The following is a 21,277-nucleotide window of genomic DNA, read 5'->3' as shown; positions in this document are numbered from 1 at the left end:
AGTGATGGAGGTGCATGACAGAGTCGTGCCCTTCATTTAAAGTCCCACAACCCTCTTTTATGTAGCTTAGTAAATCCAATAAGGTTGTGGGATCCCATTTACAGAACATCCAGGGGTAGATCTCCTGTGTCATCAGGGCCAGGATGCCTGAACCCAGAAAAGGCAGCCATCTGGAAAGGACCAAGATGGGGGTGAAGGACACAAGCACAAACAGCAGGAAAACAGTTTGATGCAGGATGTTTTCTGGGCAGGCAAATATGTACAGTATTTTGAGGAGAACCCAGCATAACAGGTAAGAGGGGAAGAGGAGGAATAAAAGCAGGGGGAGACTGGAGTTCCTCTTTAACAAGAAACCATCATAATTCTCAGAGTAGGCATCCTTATTGGTTTTTGTGAGAATTGTGATGTCTACACATCTTTTAAAAACAGTTTAACCTGAACAATCATCAACAAAAAAGATCCTTATTAACCATCTAAATGTGAAACCAGGTTCCTTACTACCCATTTCCATTATTGCCTTTTTGTTACCCTTCGCCTTGGCCTCATACTCCACACCCCTCTCCCACCTTCTCCCCTTTCTTATCTCCCATTTTTCTCTTTACTCCTCTGATAGATTCCTTAATTTCACCTTTTAAACTTCTCTTCAATGTTCTTCGTCTGTCTTTATCTGTCCTTGTCTCCTGCTACATAACCACAAATTAATCATTTTTGTTCTATGCTCAAACAAAAATATGCTCCCATCACATTGTGGAATTCAAAAAAATAAAGTATACACGCTACTATGTATCCCTACTAATTTATATAATTTTAGCTAATGTTTCTTACTCTAGTGTAAAATGACATTGAAATTTATATGTAACCTCAAAACTCTTTGTATGCTATGTTAGACTTATTGATTGTAAGCTGTCACTCTTTCTTTCATAAAAATTCAAATAAAAATACAGGAATTGAAAATACTGCAATTGATAATGAATTATTTGTAAGGATCCTGCCGTACGTTAGTGTGTCTCTATTAAAATTAGTGGGTTTTGCAGCTAGGCTGTAACCGGCCTGAGCTCTATTTACATTTTCCTTGGCTCTACTGGTTCTCCTAATTTCAGTGTGCTGATTGCTTCTACTCCTTACTGTAAGGCTCCATTCACACCTGAGCGTATCGTTTTTAGGCTTTTTTTGGGGAATTTTTCCAGACGTTTTTTCGGGCGTGTTTTCAGGCGTATTTTGCAGGTGTTTATAGGCAGGCATTGACATCTAACAAAAACGCCTGTAATCTGCCAAAAAAGAACCTTGTGTACTTTTTTGAGCTTTAGGCATTTTGCTTTAGGCAACAAAGCACTCATATGTGAACAGGGGCCATTGAAATTAATGGGATTATGCTTGCTGGGTGTTCTAAGCAGAGATGAGTGTTTTATGGGCTGAACAGGGCCTAACGGAACAATCAGTGTGTGAATAGTGACTTATCACCACTGGGCACTCACTTCACACATCTCCGGCTCTGTTGTTATGGGCTCACAGAAGTAGTGACAGTAGTGTCATCACTTCTATCAGCTAGAAGCCAAAGCAATAAGTCAGTGCTGGGAAAAAGAAGAGAACAGGATGGAGGTGTTGGGTGTACTCTCTCCTCCTCCAGCTCTTTCATTCTGACATGCTCAGCAATCTCCCCAAGCGCTGCTCACCCCTGCAGGAAAAGGACAGAGGCTGCATCTGCTCTGCCTCCTGTACTTTCCCCTGTGTCCAGCCCCATTCCAACCCATGGGCATGCAGTGAGATCTTGTGGAGGGGGAGTTGTATGGGCAGCAGCCTGATGCTGGCTATTTGCTGCCTGTGCTTTACTGCTGTGCTTGTGAGCTCTTGAGGGAGTTGTGTAGGCGCCAGAGGAAGATTTACAGTCTGCAGCTGACTGAGTTAGCCCAGGCACTGGCTGCTTGCTACCTGTGCACTACATGAACCTGGTGGAATTGACAATGGTGGCAACAATGTCCAGAACATCTCTGTCATTTATGTACACACATCTGTGGTGTGGGAAATCTCCTGCTCATAGCTAATTGGCTGATAGCTGCCGCCAAGGTTCGATTGAAAATAGGTTTGGACCAAACCCAAAGCCCAACCCAAGCTCATCTTTATTCAGCAGTAAAAGGTAAAAGAAATTACAGTGACTGGTGTCCAAATCTTTTTTTCTCCCCACCACACACCATGAACCAGACCATGAAAAGAAAAAGTTAGCCTGTCACACTATTTAGGAGGTAATTCCACATCACCCTAAGAGGAGGAGGGCTATGCAAAATGAATATAGAGCTTAATTGATTTCATTTTTAACCCTGTTAAGTCCCGGCCTTACAAACCATGGGAGGTGTCTGCCCATCTATGCTTAGCTTTAATTAAAATGTCAAGATGGGGGTGAGGAAAGGGCAAAGCAAATAACTTGATATATGCTGTTCTCTCAAAAAAAGGAACGATTTTGCTTTTTTTACTTGCAGGATATTCTGAGCAGGGAAAATACAAGAGGTGTATCTTGCAACTTAGTAAAGACAAGTGCTACTACCATTAAAAAAATGTGTGCACGTATGCATTTAGCATATGAATAACTCTTTGCAAGGACTGAACATTGGAAGGAGACACAATTTGACTGATCAGTTATGAAAAACCCATCCTGAGAAGTAATGCAAATACTTTTATGAACAAACGTTAAAGCTGAACTCTGCATAAAGCGAATAATGTCTAAATATATGATTTATATATATGGGTATATATGGGTGCAGAAATGAGTTCCCGTCCCCCAGAAAACCAATCCACCTGCTCCTCTCCTCCCCCTCCCTCATCCGATGGCCACTCTGTCCTCTGCTCTCTGTGTATCACTGTGTACAGGTGACGGCTTGGGAAATGCAACTGTCCTAGGAGGAGAGGATCCATTCCCCACACTGCTCAGCCCTCCCCACCTCCAGCATGCTTGCCCTGAGATTCACACATACATCACTTCTCCAGCCCATCCTGTGTGGTCTGTCTGTGAAGGAGAGGTGGGCGGGAAGTTTAAAAAGAAACAGCTAACAGTCACACAGAAAAAGTGATAAGACCCTGCTCCCCCTCTCTCTCTCTCTCCCTGACCCCCCTCTCTCTCTCCCCATGACCCCCTTCCTCTTCTCTCGGTCCCTGACCCAACTCTCTCTCCCTGACCCACCCCCTTTCTCCCCCTGACCCCCTCCCTCTCTTGGTCCCTGACCCCCCTCTCTCTCCCTGACCTCCTCTCTCTCTCTCTCCCTTACCCCCCTCTCTCTCTCCCTCCCTGACCCCCCTCTCTCTCCCTGGCCCCCTCCCTCTCTCCCTGACCCCCTCTCTCCCTCTCTCTCTTATCCCCTCTCGCTCTCCCTGACCCCCACCCTCTCTCTCTCTCTCTCTCCCTGTCCACCCTTCACACTCTGTCTTTCTCTCCCTGACCCCCCTCTCTCGCTCTCTCCCTGATCCTCTCTCTCCCCCTGACCGCCTCTCTCTCTCCCTGACCCCCTCCCTCTCTCTCTCTCTCTCTGACCCCCTCTCACTCTCCCTGAACCCCCTCTCTCTCCTCCTGCCCCCCAATCTCTCTCTAACTCCCCTCTCTCTCCCTGACCACTCTTTCTCTCCCTGACACCTCTCTCTCTCCCTAAACCCCCTCTCTCTCCTTGACCCCCCCTCTCTCTCCTTGACCCTCCCTCTTTCTCTCCCTCTCCCTAAACCCCCCCTCTCTCTCCCTGACCCCCATTTCTCTCTCTCCCTGACCCCCCCCTCTCTCTCTCTCTCTCTCCCTGACCCACCTCTCTCCCTGACCTCCCCCCTCTCTCTTTCTCTCACTCTCTCTTCCTGACCACCCCTCTCCCTCTCTCCCTGACCCCTTCTCTCTCTCTCTCTGACCCTCTCCCTCTCTCTCTCCCTGACCCCTCTCTCTCCCTGACCCCCCCTCTCTCTCTCCCCGATCCCCCCTCTCTCTCTATGACCCCCCTCTCTCTCTCTCCCTGACCCCTCTTTCTCTCTCTCTCTCTCTCTCTGACCCCCCTCTCGTACTCTCCCTAACTCTCTCTCTCTCTCTGACCCCCCCTCTCTCTCCCTGACCCCTCCTGTACTCTCTCTCTCTCTCCCCCTCTCTCTCTCTCTCTCTCTGCCCCTTTGCTCTCTCTCCCTGCCCCCCCTCTCTCTCTCCCTACCCCCCCTCTCTCCCTGCCCCCTCTCTCGCTCCCTGCCCCCTCTCTCTCTCTTTCTCTTTCCCCCTCTCTCTCCCTCCCTCTCCCTGACCCTCCCTCTCTCTCTCTTCCTGACCCTCCCTCTCTCTCTCTGACCCCCCTCATACTCTCTCTCTCTCCCTCTCTCCCCCTGCCCCCTCTCTCTCCCTGACCCCCCTCTCTCTCCCTGACCCCCCTCTCTCTCCCTGACCCCTCTCTCTCTTTCTCTCTCCCCTCTCTCTCTCCCCCCTCTCTCTCCCCCCTCTCTCTCTCCCCTCTTCCTCTTTCTCTCTCCCTCTCCCTGCCCCCTCTCTCTCCCCCCATGACCCTTCTCTCTCCCTCTGACCCCCCTCTTTCTCTCTCCCTGTCCCCCCTCTTTCTCTCTCTCTGACCTTCTCTCTCTCTGACCCCCCTCTCTCTCTGACTTCCCCCTCTCTCTCTCTCCCTGACCCCCCTCTTTCTCTCTCTGGCCTCCCCCCTCTCTCTCTCCCCACTGACCCCCCCTCCTCTCTATCTCTCTCTCTCCCTGACCCCCCTCTCTCTCTCTCTCTCTCTCTCTCTCCCTGACCTCCTCTCTCTCCCTGGTCTTCCCCCCTCTCTCTCTCCCTGATCTCTCCACCTCTCTCTCTTTCTCTCTCCCAGATCTTCCCCCTCTCTCTCCTTGATCTCCCCTCTCTCTCTCTCTCTCTCTCCCTGATCCCCCCTCTCTCTCTCTCTCCCTGATCCCCCCTCTCTCTCTCCTTGATCTCCCCTTTCTCTATCTCTCCCTGATCCCCCCCCTCTCTCTCTATCTGATCCCCCCTCTCTCTCTCCCTGACCCCCCTCTCTCTCTCCCTCTCCCTGATCTCTCTCTCTTTCTCTGACCCCCCCCCCCCTTTCTCTCTCTCTCCCCCTCCCTGCCCCCTCTCTCTGCTCTCTTTCTCTCTCTCTCTCTCTTTCTCTCTCTCTCTCTGCTATCTTTCTATTTATCTCTCCCTGCCTCCTCTCTCTTTCTATCCCCGCCCTGCTAGTAAGTCTGATGTTTTTTTCAAAAGAACAAGATGTCTTGCAGATGTAGTAGTTAGAGGGTTGAATCAAACCATTTAACACTGGTCAGGGGTGGAGCCAAAGGGGGGTGGGGTCGGCAATATGGGGTTTCACCTAAGGTGTCAAAAATCCCTGCACCGGCCCTGCACACAATTCTAGACTCTGACCTTTCCTTCAGCCCCCACATCCAATCACTGACTACATCTTGCCGCCTTAACCTTCGCAAAAATTCCAGAATTCGCCCCTCACTAACGACACCACAAAGCAACGTATTCACTCCTTGGTTATTTCCTGTCTTGACTACTGCAACTCTCTCTTCACTGGCTTACCCTTACACAGGCTCCCCCCACCTCCTCCGTCTATTATAAATGCTGCTGCTAGACTAATACACCTTCAAATTTGATCCATGATGGCTCCTCCTCTCTGCCAATCCCTTCCCTGGGTTCCCCACTGTAAATTCAAAATACTAACCACAACATACATAGAAACATAGAAACATAGAATGTGTCGGCAGATAAGAACCATTTGGCCCATCTAGTCTGCCCAATATATCTGAATCCTATGAATAGTCCCTGGCCCGATCTTATATGAAGGATAGCCTTATGCCTATCCCATGCATGCTTAAACTCCTTCACTGTATTTGCAGCTACCACTTCTGCAGGAAGGTTATTCCATGCATCCACTACTCTCTCAGTAAAGTAATACTTCCTCATATTACTTTTAAACCTTTGCCCCTCTAATTTAAAACTGTGTCCTCTTGTGGTAGTTTTTTTTCTTTTAAATATGCTCTCCTTCGTTACTGAGTTGATTCCCTTTATGTATTTAAAAGTTTTCTATCATATCCCCTCTGTCTCTTCTTTCTTCCAAGCTATACATGTTAAGGTCCTTTAACCTTTCCTGGTAAGTTTTTTCCTGCAATCCATGTACTAGTTTAGTAGCTCTTCTCTGAACTCTCTCTAGAGTATCTATATCCTTCTGGAGATATGGCCTCCAGTACTGCGCACAATACTCCAAGTGAGGTCTCACCAGTGTTCTGTACAGCGGCATAAGCACTTCTCTCTTTCTACTGCTTATACCTCTCTCTATACATCCAAGCATTCTGCTGGCATTTCGTGCTGCTCTATTACATTGTCCTCCCACCTTTAATTCTTCTGAAATAATTACTCCTAAATCCCTTTCCTCAGATACTGAGGTCAGGACTGTGTCAAATATTCTATATTCTGCCCTTGGGTTTTTACGCCCCAGGTGCATTATCTTGCACTTATCCACATTAAATTTCAGTTGCCAGAGTTCTGACCATTCTTCTAGTTTTCCTAAATCCTTTTCCATTTGGCGTTTCCCTCCAGGAACATCAACCCTGTTACATATCTTTGTGTCATCAGCAAAAAGACAAACCTTACCATCAAGGCCTTTTGCAATATCACTTATGAAGATATTAAACAAAATTGGTCCCAGTACAGATCCCTGAGGTACCCCACTGGTAACATGACCTTGTTCTGAATGTTCTCCATTGACTACAACCCTCTGTTGTCTGTCACTCAGCCACTGCCTAATCCACTCAACAATATGGGAGTCCATGCTCAATGACTGCAGTTTATTGATAAGTCTTCTATGTGGGACAGTGTCAAAAGCCTTACTAAAATCTAGATATGCAATGTCTACTGCACCTCCACCGTCTATTATTTTAGAGGTCATCCACAACATTGCCCCCTATTACCTCACCAACCTCATCAGCAGATATCGTCCAAATTGTCCTCTCCACTTCTCCCTAGACCTCCTACTCTCCAGCTCCCTTGTTACCTCCTTCTATGTTCGTCTCCAGGACTTCTCCAGAGCCTCTCTCATCCTCTGGAACTCCCTACCCCAGTATGTCTGGTCAGCCCCTACCCTGACCACCTTTAAAACTCACTTATTCACCTAAGAACTGCACCAGAGCTATCTTTTGTACCACTTCCCCCTACCTTTAGATTGTAAGCGCCCTGAGCAGGGCCCTACTGTTCCTTCTGTATTATAATTGTACTGCCCCCCCCCCCCCCGCACACACACACACACATTGTAAAGTGCTGCTAAAACTGTTGGCGCTATATAAATCCCGTATAACAATAAAAGTGGGTGGACCTATTAAGTCCCTCCACAGCTCTGCCTCTGCACAGGTTATGTGCAGCACAGCAAGGATGTCATTACTATGCTTGCAAGATAAAAACTGAAGTTTGGTTTTTTTCCACTTACCTGTTGCAGATGTGACAATCGAGAGTAAAAACATCCAAAGGCTTTTATGCAGCATTTTCCCTTGAAAATGTTTGAAGCAGTTCAGCAGTTGTAAAGAGCTGTTTTCCTGCTGGAGGAAAAAAACATACATTTTAAAAAAATGTTGTTTACCTAAAGAATTATACATAGCTCAACTCTTGAATCCTTTGAAAATGTAAAGATTATTGTTCTGTTTGGGGCAGGATACACCCAAGTTGTACTTTATTTCTTTAATTCACCCCTTTCCCTCTCACATGTTCTTTGGTTTATTAGGTGTTCCTTTTTTTCCCCCTGTTTTTAGACCACTGCTAAATAGCAGAAAACATATTTGATCAGATCATCTCTACATTGTAAGCAATAAGCCAAAAGAATGACTTGTGTTAGGAGTCAATGCAGCCGATGGCAATACAAACGAGTTTGTTTTTAGTATCTTAAAAAATATTCAGGTTGTAGTTATGGCATTTTTGTAATGATTAAAAAATATGTTGTTATTAGATGGAAGTCCCGTGTGACCCTTTTAGGTCAATGATATCACAAGCATTCTCACCCCTTTGTGTATGTCAGCTATGGGTCAGAGAATCCCATGCCCACAGCTTACTGACCTAAGCACGACAGCTGACTTTTGGGCTTCAGACCCGAACTTGAACTTGTTCAGAACAAACACGAGCTCATTCCTTTTCATGGCCTATCGTTTTTTTACTTTGAGGGGTTTAATGATAGATTTGTGAGCCGAGTTGAGTGAAATTGTGTTATTCTGGAAATTTTATTTTTGTTGTTTGTTTTATGCTTTTAAAATGTTACAGTTTATATTTTTTGGTTTCATTATCTACTCCATATACAATCATTATTTATAAGTAAACATTTATTATATGTCAACTGGTTCCCAGAGCACTATTGGTTATCTAAAGACACTGCAATGGCCTTTTGCATTGGAGCGCTGCTGGTCAGATAAAAACTCAGACGCTGATAAAGATGTTCTGCTTACTCACTCAAGTTTTGGAAGCAATGGGATCCTTACAGCACAAAAGTATTATGAAAATTATTAACGCTAATGATGTGAAAAAAATTAGAGCCCTATCTGCTGGCAGAATATAAGAATATGGGGTTGATTTAGTAAGGGCAAGTAGACTGTGCACTTTGCACTTGTTTCTTTAGAGCTTATTAAATGTGGTGAAGCTACACTTTGTAAAGAATGCTCAATCAGGTGTAAGGAAAATTTAAAAACAGCATTTTTGCCTGCACATGATTTGATGATGGAAATCAGCAAAGCTTCAACACATTTAATAAGTTCAAAGGAAAATGAGTGCATTTGCATTTGCAAAGTGCACAATATATATAAACTTAAAAACAGAAATGTAAAAATAGTACAGTTTACTATTCCTTAGAAGTGGTGACTGCATCAGTTTTTTTTTTCAGGCTAAGAACATTTTCAGCAAGCACAGACAATACCTTGTGGTCTTGCCAGAAATACAGTTTGCTTTTAATTTCCTGTTAGCTGAAAATAAAGCACAAACATCCCTATCTTGTGTGTAAACTGCTAGTCCAATCAATCCACCATGTAAAGGAGATGAGTAAGGACAGATACAATGCCTTGAAAAAGTACTCATACCCCTTGAAATTTTCCACATTTTGTTATGTTACAACCAAAAACGTAAATGTATTTTATTCGGATTTTATGTGATTGTCAGGGCTGGGCTCACAGCAGCTCTCTTCTCTGTGCTCAGGTTGCTCAGCTGCAAGTTAATTGTCAGCACTTGTTGTTTCCTCAGTGGCTTACCTTGTTATCATTATCTGCTCCTCAGTCCTGCCTACAGCCAGCCCCTTCTGACTATTTAAGCTGCCTTGTTCATTAATTTTCTGCCTTCGCCTGGTCAAAATATCCTGAGTGTCTCTGCTGTGTTCCTGTTTTAGACTTTGCCTGGCTGACATCCCTTCTGGTTCCTGATCCCGACCTTCTGCTTCCGAATATGGTGACTTCTGTCACCCTGATCACTGGTCCGTCTGATTACCCGTTTTGGCTTCCGAACCATGGCATATGGTTTGACTACGTTTCTGATCTGTACTATTTTTACTATTACATTTTGCAGTCTCTAACAGGTTTTCTTCTTCTAAGATCGCCCGGTATTTAGCTCCATCTATCTCCCCATCAACTCTGACCAGCTTCCCTGTCCCTGCTGAAGAAAAGCATCCCCACAACATCATGCTGCCACCACCATGTTTCGTGGTGGGGATGGTGTGTTCAGGGTGATGTGCAGTGTTCGTTTTCCACCACACATAGCGTTTTGTTTTGAGGCGGAAAAGTTCAATTTTGGTCTCACCTGACCAGAGCACCTTCTTCCACATGTTTGCTGTGTCCCCCACATGGCTTTTCACAAACTGCAAATGGGACTTCTTATGGCTTTCTTTCAACAATGGCTTTCTTCTTGCCACTCTTCCATAAAGGCCAGATTTGTGGAGTGCACTACTAATAGTTGTCATGTGGACAGATTCTCCCACCTGTGGATCTCTGCAGCTCATCCAGAGTTATCATGGGCCTTTTGGCTGCTTCTCTGATGAATGCTCTCCTTGCCCAGCCTGTAAATTTAGGTGGCTGGCCATGTCTTGGTAGTTTGCAGTTGTGCTATACTCCTTTCCATTTTCCAGTGATGGATTGAACAGTGCTCCGTGAGATGTTCAAAGCTTGGGATATTTTTTTATAACTTAACCCTGCTTTAAACTTCTTCACAACTTTATCCCTGTCCTGTCTGGTGTGTTCCTTGGACTTCATGATGCTGTTTGTTCACTAAGGTTCTCAAACAAACCTCTGAGGGCTTCACAAAACAGCTGTATTTATACTGAGAATAAATTACACACAGGTGGACTCTATTTACTAATTAGGTGATTTCTGAAGGCAATCGGTTCCACTAGATTTTAGTTAGGGGTATCAGAGTTAAGGGTGCTGAATAAATGCACACCACACTTTTCAGATATTTATTTGTAAAAAAAAATTGAAAACCATTTTCCTTTTTTTATTTCCACTTCACAAATATGTGCCACTTTTGTGTTGATCTGTCACATAAAATCTAAAAAAAATACATTTACGTTTTTGGTTCTAACATGACAAAATGTGGAGGAGTATAAATATTTTTTCAAGGCACTGTATGTTTGAAGCCCAGCTTGTGTGACAACCATGGCTGCTCAATAAAAGGAATAGGAAGTGTGTAATTCGCATGATTGCTTGCCATACTTTACACCCAGGGTTGTTTTTTTTTTTTCAATACAGGCGGAATCAGAGTGCCCTGCTCGTTAGAGCTTACAATCTAGAAGGGATGGTCAAGTAAAACAAAAGGCAATTTCTGTGGGGTGGGATGAGCTGATGGAGAAAATGAAAATACAGGTGTTAGGTGTGGGTAGGATAGGCTTCTCTGAAGAGATGGGTTTTCAGGGGCGTCTAAAAACTAAGCGAATAAAGTAGGAGATAATTGGACAGATTGGGGTAAGGAGTTCCATAGGATTGGAGAGGCTCTGGAAAAATCCTGGAGGTGAGCATGGGAGGAGGTGAAAAGTGAGTTAGAGAGCAGGAGGTCTTGAGAGGAACGAAGAGAAAGACTAGGTTGGTAATTTGAGACTAGGTTAGTGATGTGGCTGGGGGCTAAGTTGTGGATGGTTTTGTAAGTTGTTGTTAGCATTTCAGATTTAATTTGTTGGGTGAGCGGAAGCCGGTGAAGGGATTGACAGAGAGAAGTAGCAGACACTAAGCGATTGGTAAGGTGGATGAGTCTGGCGGCAGCATTCATGATGGATTGAAGGGGGGAAAGCCTATTTTGAGGTAAGCCAATGAGAAGGGAGTTGCAGTAGTCGAGGCGAGAGATGACCAGGGAGTGAATTAAGAGCTTTGTTGTGTCATTGGTTAGAAAGGGGTACATTTTGGAGATGTTGCAGAGGTGGAGGGGGCAAGATTTTGACAGTGATTGGACATGGAGCTTAAAAGAGGGATCAGAGTCCAGGACTAGGTCTAGGACCTTGGCATGCGGGGATGGGCTGATAGTTGTGCCATCCGTTTTTAACAGAGATCTGGGGAAGAGGCACGTGGTGGAGGAAAAATTATAACTTCGGTTTTGGATAGATTGAGTTTGAGGAAGTAGTGTGACATCCAGACTGATATATCTGCTAGTAAATTAGTGATACGTGAGGAGACAGAGAGTGCGCTGAGGGGTAGATAAATAGATTTGGGTGTCATCAGCGTAGAGATGTTATTGCTGACCCAGGGAGGAGGTGAAATTCAAAATAGGAGAGGTCCAAGAACAGAACCTTGGGAGACCCCAACCGAGTAAGGAAGAGGAGAGGAGGAAGTAGAATTGTAAGTAACGCTAAAGGTGCCGTTTGATAAGTAGGAAGAGAACCAGCGTAGAGTACAGTCACGGAGACTAAAAGCATTGAGTTTTTTGAGGAGGAGGGGGTGGTCAACAGTATTAAAGGCAGCAGAACGGTCCATGAGCAGGAGTACAGAATTGTGTCATTGGTTTTGGCCTTTCATAGATCATTTGCTAGTTTTAAGAGAGCAGTTTCTGTGAAGTGTTAAGGACTAAATCCAGACTGAAGGGAATAAAAAAGGCTATTCTCGGATAGGTGGTCACTCAGTTGGTTGTAGACCAGATGTTCAAGGAGTTTGGATAAAAAGGGAAGCAAGGAAATGGTGGGTAGTTTGTTAAGATCGGTTGGGCCCAGTGAGGGCTTTCTAAGTATGGGGCTGAGCAGTGCATGTTTTATTTTTTATCTGTTTATTAGGGATGGGCCGAACAACCCCCTGTTCTATTCGCGCCAGAACTTTAGAACACCGCAAGAGTTTGGAGCCAAACAACGAACCCCATTGAAGTCTATGGGACCCAAACTGGAAAAATCAAAAGTGCCCTTTATAGGGCTTAGATGCAAGTTATTGGGCATACAAAGGGCATGGGGGTCCGGGTAGGATGTGTATCAGTGAGAAAAGTTGGTAAAAAACATCATTGTAAAATGAGCAGTGATTTACTGATGCTTACAGTGAAATAATAAAAATGAAAAATTCCCTAAATATACCTTGTTTCCCGAAAAATAAGACCTACCCTAAAAATAAGACCTACTGTTATTTTCAGGGAGGGCTGCAATATAAGCCCTACCCCGAAAATAATCTCTAGTTTAGGGTTTGTAAAATCCTAGAATCCACTTTATTACTGTTTTATATCATGTCCAGTGTGTGCTTCTGTAATCTAATAGTGTGAAATTCCTTTGGTACAGCGCCACATGGCGCTCAGCTGATTCCCGACTCTGCTTTTCTCCTCTTCTCATAGCTGTCAGTGGGGGATCTCAGCCCCTCCCCTCTGTGTTCAGAGTGGGTCACAGAAGCATTATATTATAATAGTGTGAAATACATTTGTTACAGCGCCGCTCGGTACTTCCGTGACCCCCAGCTGTCAGTGGGGGAGAAGATAAGGAAGAGCAGCGGGAAATCAGCTGAGCCCTGAACGGCGCTGTACCGAAGGTATTTCACACTATTATAATGCTCTGCGCTTCTGTGACCCGCTCTGAGGGGAGGGGCTGAGATCCCCTATTGACAGCTATGAGAAGGAGAGGAGAGCAAAGCGGGAGATTAGCTGAGCGGCACTGTACTGAAGGTATTTAACACTTTTAGATTATAGAAACACACACTGGACATTATATAAAACAGTCATAAAGTGAATTCTAGGATTTTACAAACAGTAAACTAGGTTCACACAGGGGTATCCTGACAGGCAGGGAGGGAGATAAGACCTACCCCGAAAGTAAACCCTACTGTGTCTTTTGGTGCCAAAATTAATATAATTATAATAATTATTTTTGGGGAAACACTGTAGTGCCTGGGGGTCCCCTTAGTCTGCCTGTAAAGTGGCACATGTGTACCTTGTATTGAACCTGCTGCAGCAAAACTGACACATACAAAAATAAAAGGACATTTGAATTGATTTATCCCTGCAAGCTTTATTTATTTTGTAAATTGTAAACAACGGCTTGGGGAGCCAGTCTGCATAATAAAGCCACAATTTAGTGTACTCAGAACAAGATTAGAAATGTTTTGGATATATTCTGGTGTCTCTTTGGCAGACTTTGAATGGAAATAACAAAGTTTTTCACCACAGTGGGCAAGCTTTATGTTAAGAAGCCAAATTATAGTACACTCAGGTCCAAATTCATGGAGGAACATCACTGCCAATTTGTTGTTTATCAGTGTTCTCCCCTCTCTGTTACTCCATTCCTCAACCTCGGAACCAACATCTGAATCAATTAATGGCTTTGCATCATCAAGGAGCAAGTGGCTGACGCTGAGTTCAAATAACTCAGCTGACTCCTCCATGCCTGATGCTGGAGCTATGGTAGGAGTAGCTGTGGACAAGAAGGCAGAATAAGCTGCTCTGGCAGCTGCAGTGTAGTGCATACTAGTCTCTGCTTAAGTAATGGAGAATGAGAAAGGTTTAGTAAGCCAGTCCACCACCTCCTCTGCATGCTGTGGCTGGATAGCACAGGCAACATCACTAAACAGTGGAAATAATGCCCTGCCTGAGGACGGACCACGTCCACCTTTGCCTGTGGACACAGATTCTGCCGACCCCCTCAAAGTGTCACAGGAACATCTGCCCCTTGTTGACTTCCCAGACATGGGAGGGGGGCTTAATAACAAAATGTAATAAAGATGGGGAAATGTGTATGTGGATGCACTTTAATCAATGGAAAGTGGTGTTTGTGGCACTTTACCTTGAGTACTCACTACACAGACACACTCCACTGACACACTACAATATACTGTAGTAAAACTGCACCGACGCACTGCAATATACTGCGGTAAACGTGCATTAATGCACTGAAATATACTGCACTGAAATATACTGCGTTAAACGTGCACTAATGCTCTGAAATATACTGCATTAAATGTGCACAAACGCACTGCAACATACTGCGGTAAACATGCACTAACGCACTGAAATATACTGCGTTACATGTGAACTAATGCACTGCAATATACTGTGGTAAACATGCAATAACAAACTGAAATGTACTGCTTTAAATGTGTGATAATGCACTGCAATATACTGCAGTAAACGTGCAGTAACATACTGAAATATACTGCAGGAAACCTGCCCTGACAAAATAAAATGACAATAAATTAAAAATGAATGGTTCCACTACACTCACGCTGCACTATCACTAGATTCTTACTAAAGTTAAAATGAACAGTCGCACTACACTTACGCTGCTCACTAGATTCAGACTAAACTGACATTAAAGTAATAATGAATGGTCACGTACACTCACGCTGCACTATCACTAGATTCATACTAAACTGATACTTTACGCTCACAATAGCCCACTATAGCACACTAAATCGCTAGTAGCACTGAACAGAGCCCTGTTCTATCTCTCTCCACACCAATATCACACTGCAAATGGCAGCTATGGGAATAATTTCTTTATATTGTGGGATATAAGAGCAATGAGCCATGATTGGATAGAGTCATCATGACAGTGTCCAATAATGACTCTGACAGGGCTATGTGCCCTGATTGGGCAAAGCTTTTGTTGATTCAGCCAATCAGGGCTTCCAATGCACTGTCCGGCGGCGCAGTGCCTTGTGGTCGTTCCGCGGACCGAACAAACGGTCCAACATCCGGACAATTCGGATGTTCGCTGAACGAGCGAACAGCCAATGTTCAGCCCAAACCAATGCTCGGGCCGAACTGTTCGCCCAACACAACCCTTTATATGAAAAAAATATTTTCTATAATGGAAATAAAAATGAAGTAAAACAATAACCATTAGAATGTTAAAAAAGAGAAACAAACATTAAAAATGGTAGTGTTTCTCCACATTGGTTGTCAGGAGTTATTGCTTGCTCACATTGTTGATTAGTGAAAAGTGGTCCCTTACATTGGTGGTCAGTGTATTGCCCCCAGCAATGGTGGTCAGTGGAGAAGGGACCCTTAGATTGGTTATCAGTGTGGGCAGGACCCTCTTACATTGATGCACAGTGTTAGAAGGATCCCCTAAAACTGGCAGTCAGTGGGAGGAAGCCCCCCTTACACTGGTAGTTAATGGGAGAAGTGCCCCATTACATTGGTCATTGGAAAGAATGCTTCTTGCATTGGAGGTCTGTTGAAAGAATGCGCCTTACAGTATTGGTCACTGGAAAGACTTTCCCCTACATTATTAGTCATTAGGAAGAATCACCCCTTCCGGCAGACGGAAATAAGAGTACCAACATGGAGTCCGCAATATTTCCGGCCGACGTAATGAGGAATCAAAGTATGTAAATTAAATAAGGGTTGGAGTATAAGGAGGTTTTCACTTTTTAAGTCAGATGTGTGTAGGATGGTGTAGCTTCAAAAGACGCCCAGTGGGAGGGGCAAAACGGGTAAAGCTAGCAGCCAACGTCTGACGTCACGTCCGGTTACTTCGGGTGGTTGGAACGCAAACGGGAACGGCGTCCACCACGAGAGAACAGGAAGCAGATCGTATTGTATTTTAATGTAAGTGAGCTATATTTTATTAAATAAAAGTCTCTGGTTTTAAACTATGGAGTTCTCTTTTCCTGCCCTTAAGTATACCTATATTGGGAGCCATTTGTCTAAAGAGAGCAAATAGAAATTGGATATCCAGGAGATACCAGGAAGAAACACACTTTATTCCACCAGGAAGATAGACAGGGGTGTGCACCTTGCTGTTCATCCACTAATTGTGCTCAGCCCACCTATTGTCCGGTGAGTGGGGACACAGGAGGGGAGCACAGAGTGGAGCATGAAGATTGATATTATATAATCACCACCACTTTTGGAATAATTTTGTTTACATTATCACCAGTGTGGACTATAAGGACCTTTATTACACTTGGCACTTTATGCACTGTTTATTTGCACAGTATTTTTCATCATAATTTAAGATTGTATACTTTATCTATCATTTTTTGGATAATATTGATTGATAAAGTATATTTTGTACAGATGCACTTTCATTAACAGGACACGCACTTTAGGGGTTCATTATTCCAAATATATGGGAAAACACCATCCACAATAATTTTTGCACGTGACACTTTTATATTTATATATTTATGAGGAGCAGCGCTGATTCTATACATTTTTTCACATTGGTGTCAATGTCTACTTATTTGAGAGGTAAAAATTGCTCAATGTTCAAGCAACCCCTAACAACAACTGAGGAAATTGTAGCTGAGAAAGATTGTACTAAAGGGGTTATTTATATATAAATTGTCACCGAAGATTCACACACTTTTCCAATTAAATCTAATTAGAAAAATGTGTTAATCTTGGGTAAGAGTTGTGTGAAAACTCAGTTTATAGAGAGACTCCTAAAAAATCAAGAGTCAACCATCTAAGTGACCTTAGACTTTGAAAACATGCATATACAGTGGTGATTGAAAGTTTGGGCACCCCAGGTAACAATTTGTATTAATGTGCATAAAGAAGCCAAGGAAAGATGGAAAAGTCTCCAAAAGGCATCAAATTACAGATTAGACATTCTTATAATATGTCAACAAAAGTTCGATTTTATTTCCATCATTGACACTTTCAAAATTACAGAAAACAAAAAAATGGCGTTGGCAAAAGTTTGGGCACCCTGCAGAATTTATAGCATGCACTGCCCCCTTTGCAAGGCTGAGACCTGCCAGTGTCATGGATTGTTCTCAATCATCGTCTGGGAAGAACAGGTGATGTCAATCTCAAAGGTTTTAAATGCCCAGACTCATCTGACCTTGCCCCAACAATCAGTACCATGGGATTTTCTAAGCAGTTGTCTAGAAAATTGAAACTGAAAATAGTTGATGCTCACAAAGCTGGAGAAGGCTATAAGAAGATAGCAAAGCGTTTTCAGATGTCAATATCCTCTGTTCGGAATGTAATTAAGAAATGGCAGTCATCAGGAACAGTGGAAATTAAAGCAAGATCTGGAAGACCAAAAAAAATATCAGACAGAACAGCTCGCAGGATTGTGAGAAAAACAATTCAAAACCCACGTTTGACTGCACGATCCCTCCAGAAAGATCTGGCAGCAGACACTGGAGTTGTGGTACACTATTTCACTCTAAAGAGATACTTGTACAAATATGGTCTTCATGGAAGAGTCATCAGAAGAAAACCTCTTCTACGTCCGCACCACAAAAATCAGCGTTTGAACTTTGCAAATTAACATATAGACAAGCCTGATGCATTTTGGAAACAAGTTCTGTGGACCCATGAGGTTGAAATTGAACTGTTTGGCCGGAACGAGCAAAGGTACGTTTGGAGAAGAAGGGGCACAGAATTTAATGAAAAGAACCTCTGTCCAACTGTTAAGCATGGGGGTGGATCAATCATGCTTTGGGGTTGTGTTGCAGCCAGTGGCACAGGGAACATCTCCCGAGTAGAAGGAAAAATGGATTCAATAAATTTTCAGCAAATTTTGGATGGTAACTTGATACCATCTGTGAAAAGGCTGAAGTTAACCACTTGCCGACCGCCCACAGTATATTTACTGCGGAAGTCAGCCCCTCCTGGGCAAAGCGATGTAGTACTACATCGCTCACCCAGGAGCATGTAGGGGGCAAGCGCACGCCGCCGGAGGCACGTTTCCACCTCCGCTTGTTCACGGCCATCCCCGCGCGAGTGACCGGCGGCTCCGATGTCCGCCGTCCACTCGCGATCTCCCGCTGATGTAAACAAAGCCGCCTGCCTTTCTCCCTGGTGTAACTGCAGAGATCATACGATCCTGCTATGTAGGATCATATGTCTCTGTGGTTACATCACAATCACGCCCCTAGGGACACACTTAACCTCTTGATCACTAATAAAGTTAACCCCTTCCCTGCCAGTGTCATTTTTACAGTAACAGTGCATATGTATAGCACTGATTACTGTAGTGATGTCACTGGTACCCCCAAAAGTGTCAAAAATGTTAGTCAGGGGTCCGATCTGTCCGCCGCAATGTCGCAGTTCCGAAAAAAAATTGCAGATCGCCGCCATTACTAGTTAAAAAAAACAATAAAAATGACGTAAATCTTTCCCTTAGTTAGTAAACGCAATAACTTTGGCGCAAACCAATCAAAATAAGCTTATTGCAATTTTTTTTACCAAAAATATGTAGCAGAAAACAAATTGGCCTTAAATGTTAAAACATTTAGATTTTTCCAATTTTTTGGGGGGGAATTTATCTAAAAAAAATTGAAAAATATTGTTATTTTTTTAAAATTGACGATTTTTTTTGTTTATAGCGCAAAAAATAAAAATCGCACAGGTGATCAAATACCAACAAAAGAAAGCCCCGTTTGTTGGAAAAAAAGGACGTCAATTTCATTTGGGTACAGCGTCGCACGACCGCGCAATTGTCCGTTAAAATCACGCAGTGCCGAATCGCAAAATAGGCCCTGGTCTTTGAGCAGCCAAATCCTCCGGGGCTTAAGTGGTTAAAGAGAGGGTGACTTCTACAAATGGATAATGATCCTAAACACACCTCGAAATCCACAGGGGATTACATCAAGAGGCGTAAACTGAAGGTTTTGCCATGGCCTTCACAATCTCCTGACCTCAACATAATTGAAAATCTATGGCTAGACCTTAAAAGAGCAGTGCGTGACAGACAGCCCAGAAATCTCAAAGAACTGGAATACTTTTGTAAGGAAGAATGGGCAAAGATACCTCAAACAAGAATTGAAAGACTCTTGGCTGGCTACAAAAAGCGTTTACAAGCTGTAAAACTTGCCAAAGGGGGCAGTACAAGATATTAACTCTGCAGGGTGCCCAAACTTTTGCAGACGCCATTTTTTGTTTTCTGTTATTTTGAAAGTGTAAATGATGAAAATAAAATCTAACTTTTGTTGACATATTATAAGAATGTCTAATCTGTAATTTGATGCCTTTTGGAGATTTTTCCATCTTTCCTTGGCTTCTTTATGCACATTAATACAAATTTTTACCTGGGGTGCCCAAACTTTCAATCACCACTGTAAATGAATGCAATTACTATAACTATATTAACAAGTTTGTTTGCACTATTTTTAAAAGGAACTTCAAGTTTTGCATAATTAATCGTGTGTATTCCCAAATACCAACTACACCGGTATTCTGACTTTTTTTTGGTAAGTTTGGCACTTTAGATTGCATGCACGTGCACAAATCATCTAGTTCCTATTCAAACTATAAGTATCCCATTTGCAAATTAGGCATTTTTAGACACAAAAGCCTAGTACACATGGGCTGAATGTCGGGTGACATCAGCCAATTCAATAAAAACCGGCCATCATTTGGCCTGTGTGTATGGCAGCTGGTCTGACAGAAGCCGGCTGTTCATCCGGCTTCTGTCAGATATGCATGCTGGAAAACCAGCAGCTGATCAGCTCCTGTTCAGCGATCTCAGCCAAGGACTAAGAGTACTGACCTGATTGTTTTAGTGGGGGGCCGTCCCCCTGTCAGAACAAAATCGCTGTACCAACATCGAATTGTTAGTACAGCAGCACTGATTTGAGCTGTGAGTTTTTTTTTTCATTCAACCCGCTGGGTTAAAAAAAAAAAAAAAAAAAACTAGTGGTGTGTACCAGGCTTAAAGGATTAGCTCACAAAGTTGAGCAAAATATACTGTAGCATATATACTTTGTGTAAATAATTAGGTGGCTAATTGCTGCATTCTAGGAGGCACAGGAAATCCTATCAACTTTTTCAGGATTTGCTAAAACCACTGGATTTTAAATGGACACATAACTTTATTTACATCCTTAAAAAAAAAAAAAAAAAAAAAGTGTACTTTTTTCTTTGACAGAAAGTAAAAAAAGAGCTACAGTTTTATAACTGTCCCTTCTGTTTCGATTTCTGATAAAAAAAAATAGGGTTGCTAGAGACCTTACCCCTCTTAAATTGGATCTGGTCTCCTACAGAAAGCACAAGGCAGCTGAGAAGCTTGAGATTTGTCAATTTCCCTAGAAAATACGTATTTCTAAATAAATGTATTCAAGTATTTCTTTTGAATGCTACATTGTGCAGTTTATGTAGTACAACCAACAGCAGCAATGACCTCAGCACACTGGAGACACTTTTCTAATGCATGAACATACATAAGCCATTTTTTGACCACTAAAGATTAGCTCAGGCATGTTTCGATCTTAGTCTGAACGTGCCTGAATTATCCCACCAGAACTCTGTCACTATACACTGCCAATCATATTCAGCTGAGGCATTTCCCCACCCACCAGACGCATATACACAAGGGGCATGTATACACATGGCTGCAGGGCAGGGAATGTCTCAAATGCTTATGATTGGCAGCATGCAGTGACATGATAGCTTAAGGGGATTCGGACTAGGATCCAAACATGCCTGATCTCATCCCTGATGACCACCTATATTGGTTTCATAACCTGATAAAGTTCTCCATCCAACATCAGGAGATACAGTCATGGCCAAAAATATTGGCACCCCTGCATTTGTGTCAGATAATGCAACACTTCGCCCTGAAAATTGTTGCAATTACAAATATTTAGGCATTCTCATGTTTTTTTTTTTTTGCATTGGTATGACACAAAAAAGTGGAGAAACAAAAAGCTAAATCTGACATATTCCACACATATGGAAAAAAAAAAAAATGGCCTGGACAAAATCATTGACACCCTCAATTTAATATTTGGTAGCACACCCCTTTGAAAAAATAACTGAAATCAATCACTTTCTGTAACCATCAATGAGTTTCTTAGGGCTCTTTCACACGGAGCGAACCGCATTGCTATCCGCTCCGGCACTTTTTTTTTTTTTCACGGAGCGGATGACACATGTGTCATCCGCTCCGTATGTCCG

General features: G+C 43.3%; 1 protein-coding gene across 1 annotated transcript in view; it reads right to left on the bottom strand.

Moving 5' to 3' along the window:
- The window catches only part of ACVRL1 (activin A receptor like type 1), a 178,713-nt gene that overhangs the window by 96,013 nt on the left and 61,423 nt on the right, over positions 1-21,277 (bottom strand). Inside the window, exon 2 of the mRNA XM_082245497.1 lies at positions 7,440-7,548. Within this exon, the coding sequence (XP_082101623.1) occupies positions 7,440-7,494 (55 nt within the window). The 5' untranslated portion in view covers positions 7,495-7,548. The remainder of the gene's footprint in view (positions 1-7,439; positions 7,549-21,277) is intronic.

The sequence above is a fragment of the Pelophylax lessonae genome (assembly GCF_965119305.1).
Source record: "Pelophylax lessonae genome assembly, chromosome: 2".
NCBI lineage: Eukaryota > Metazoa > Chordata > Amphibia > Anura > Ranidae > Pelophylax > Pelophylax lessonae.
This window is presented reverse-complemented; position numbering and strand designations above follow the sequence as displayed.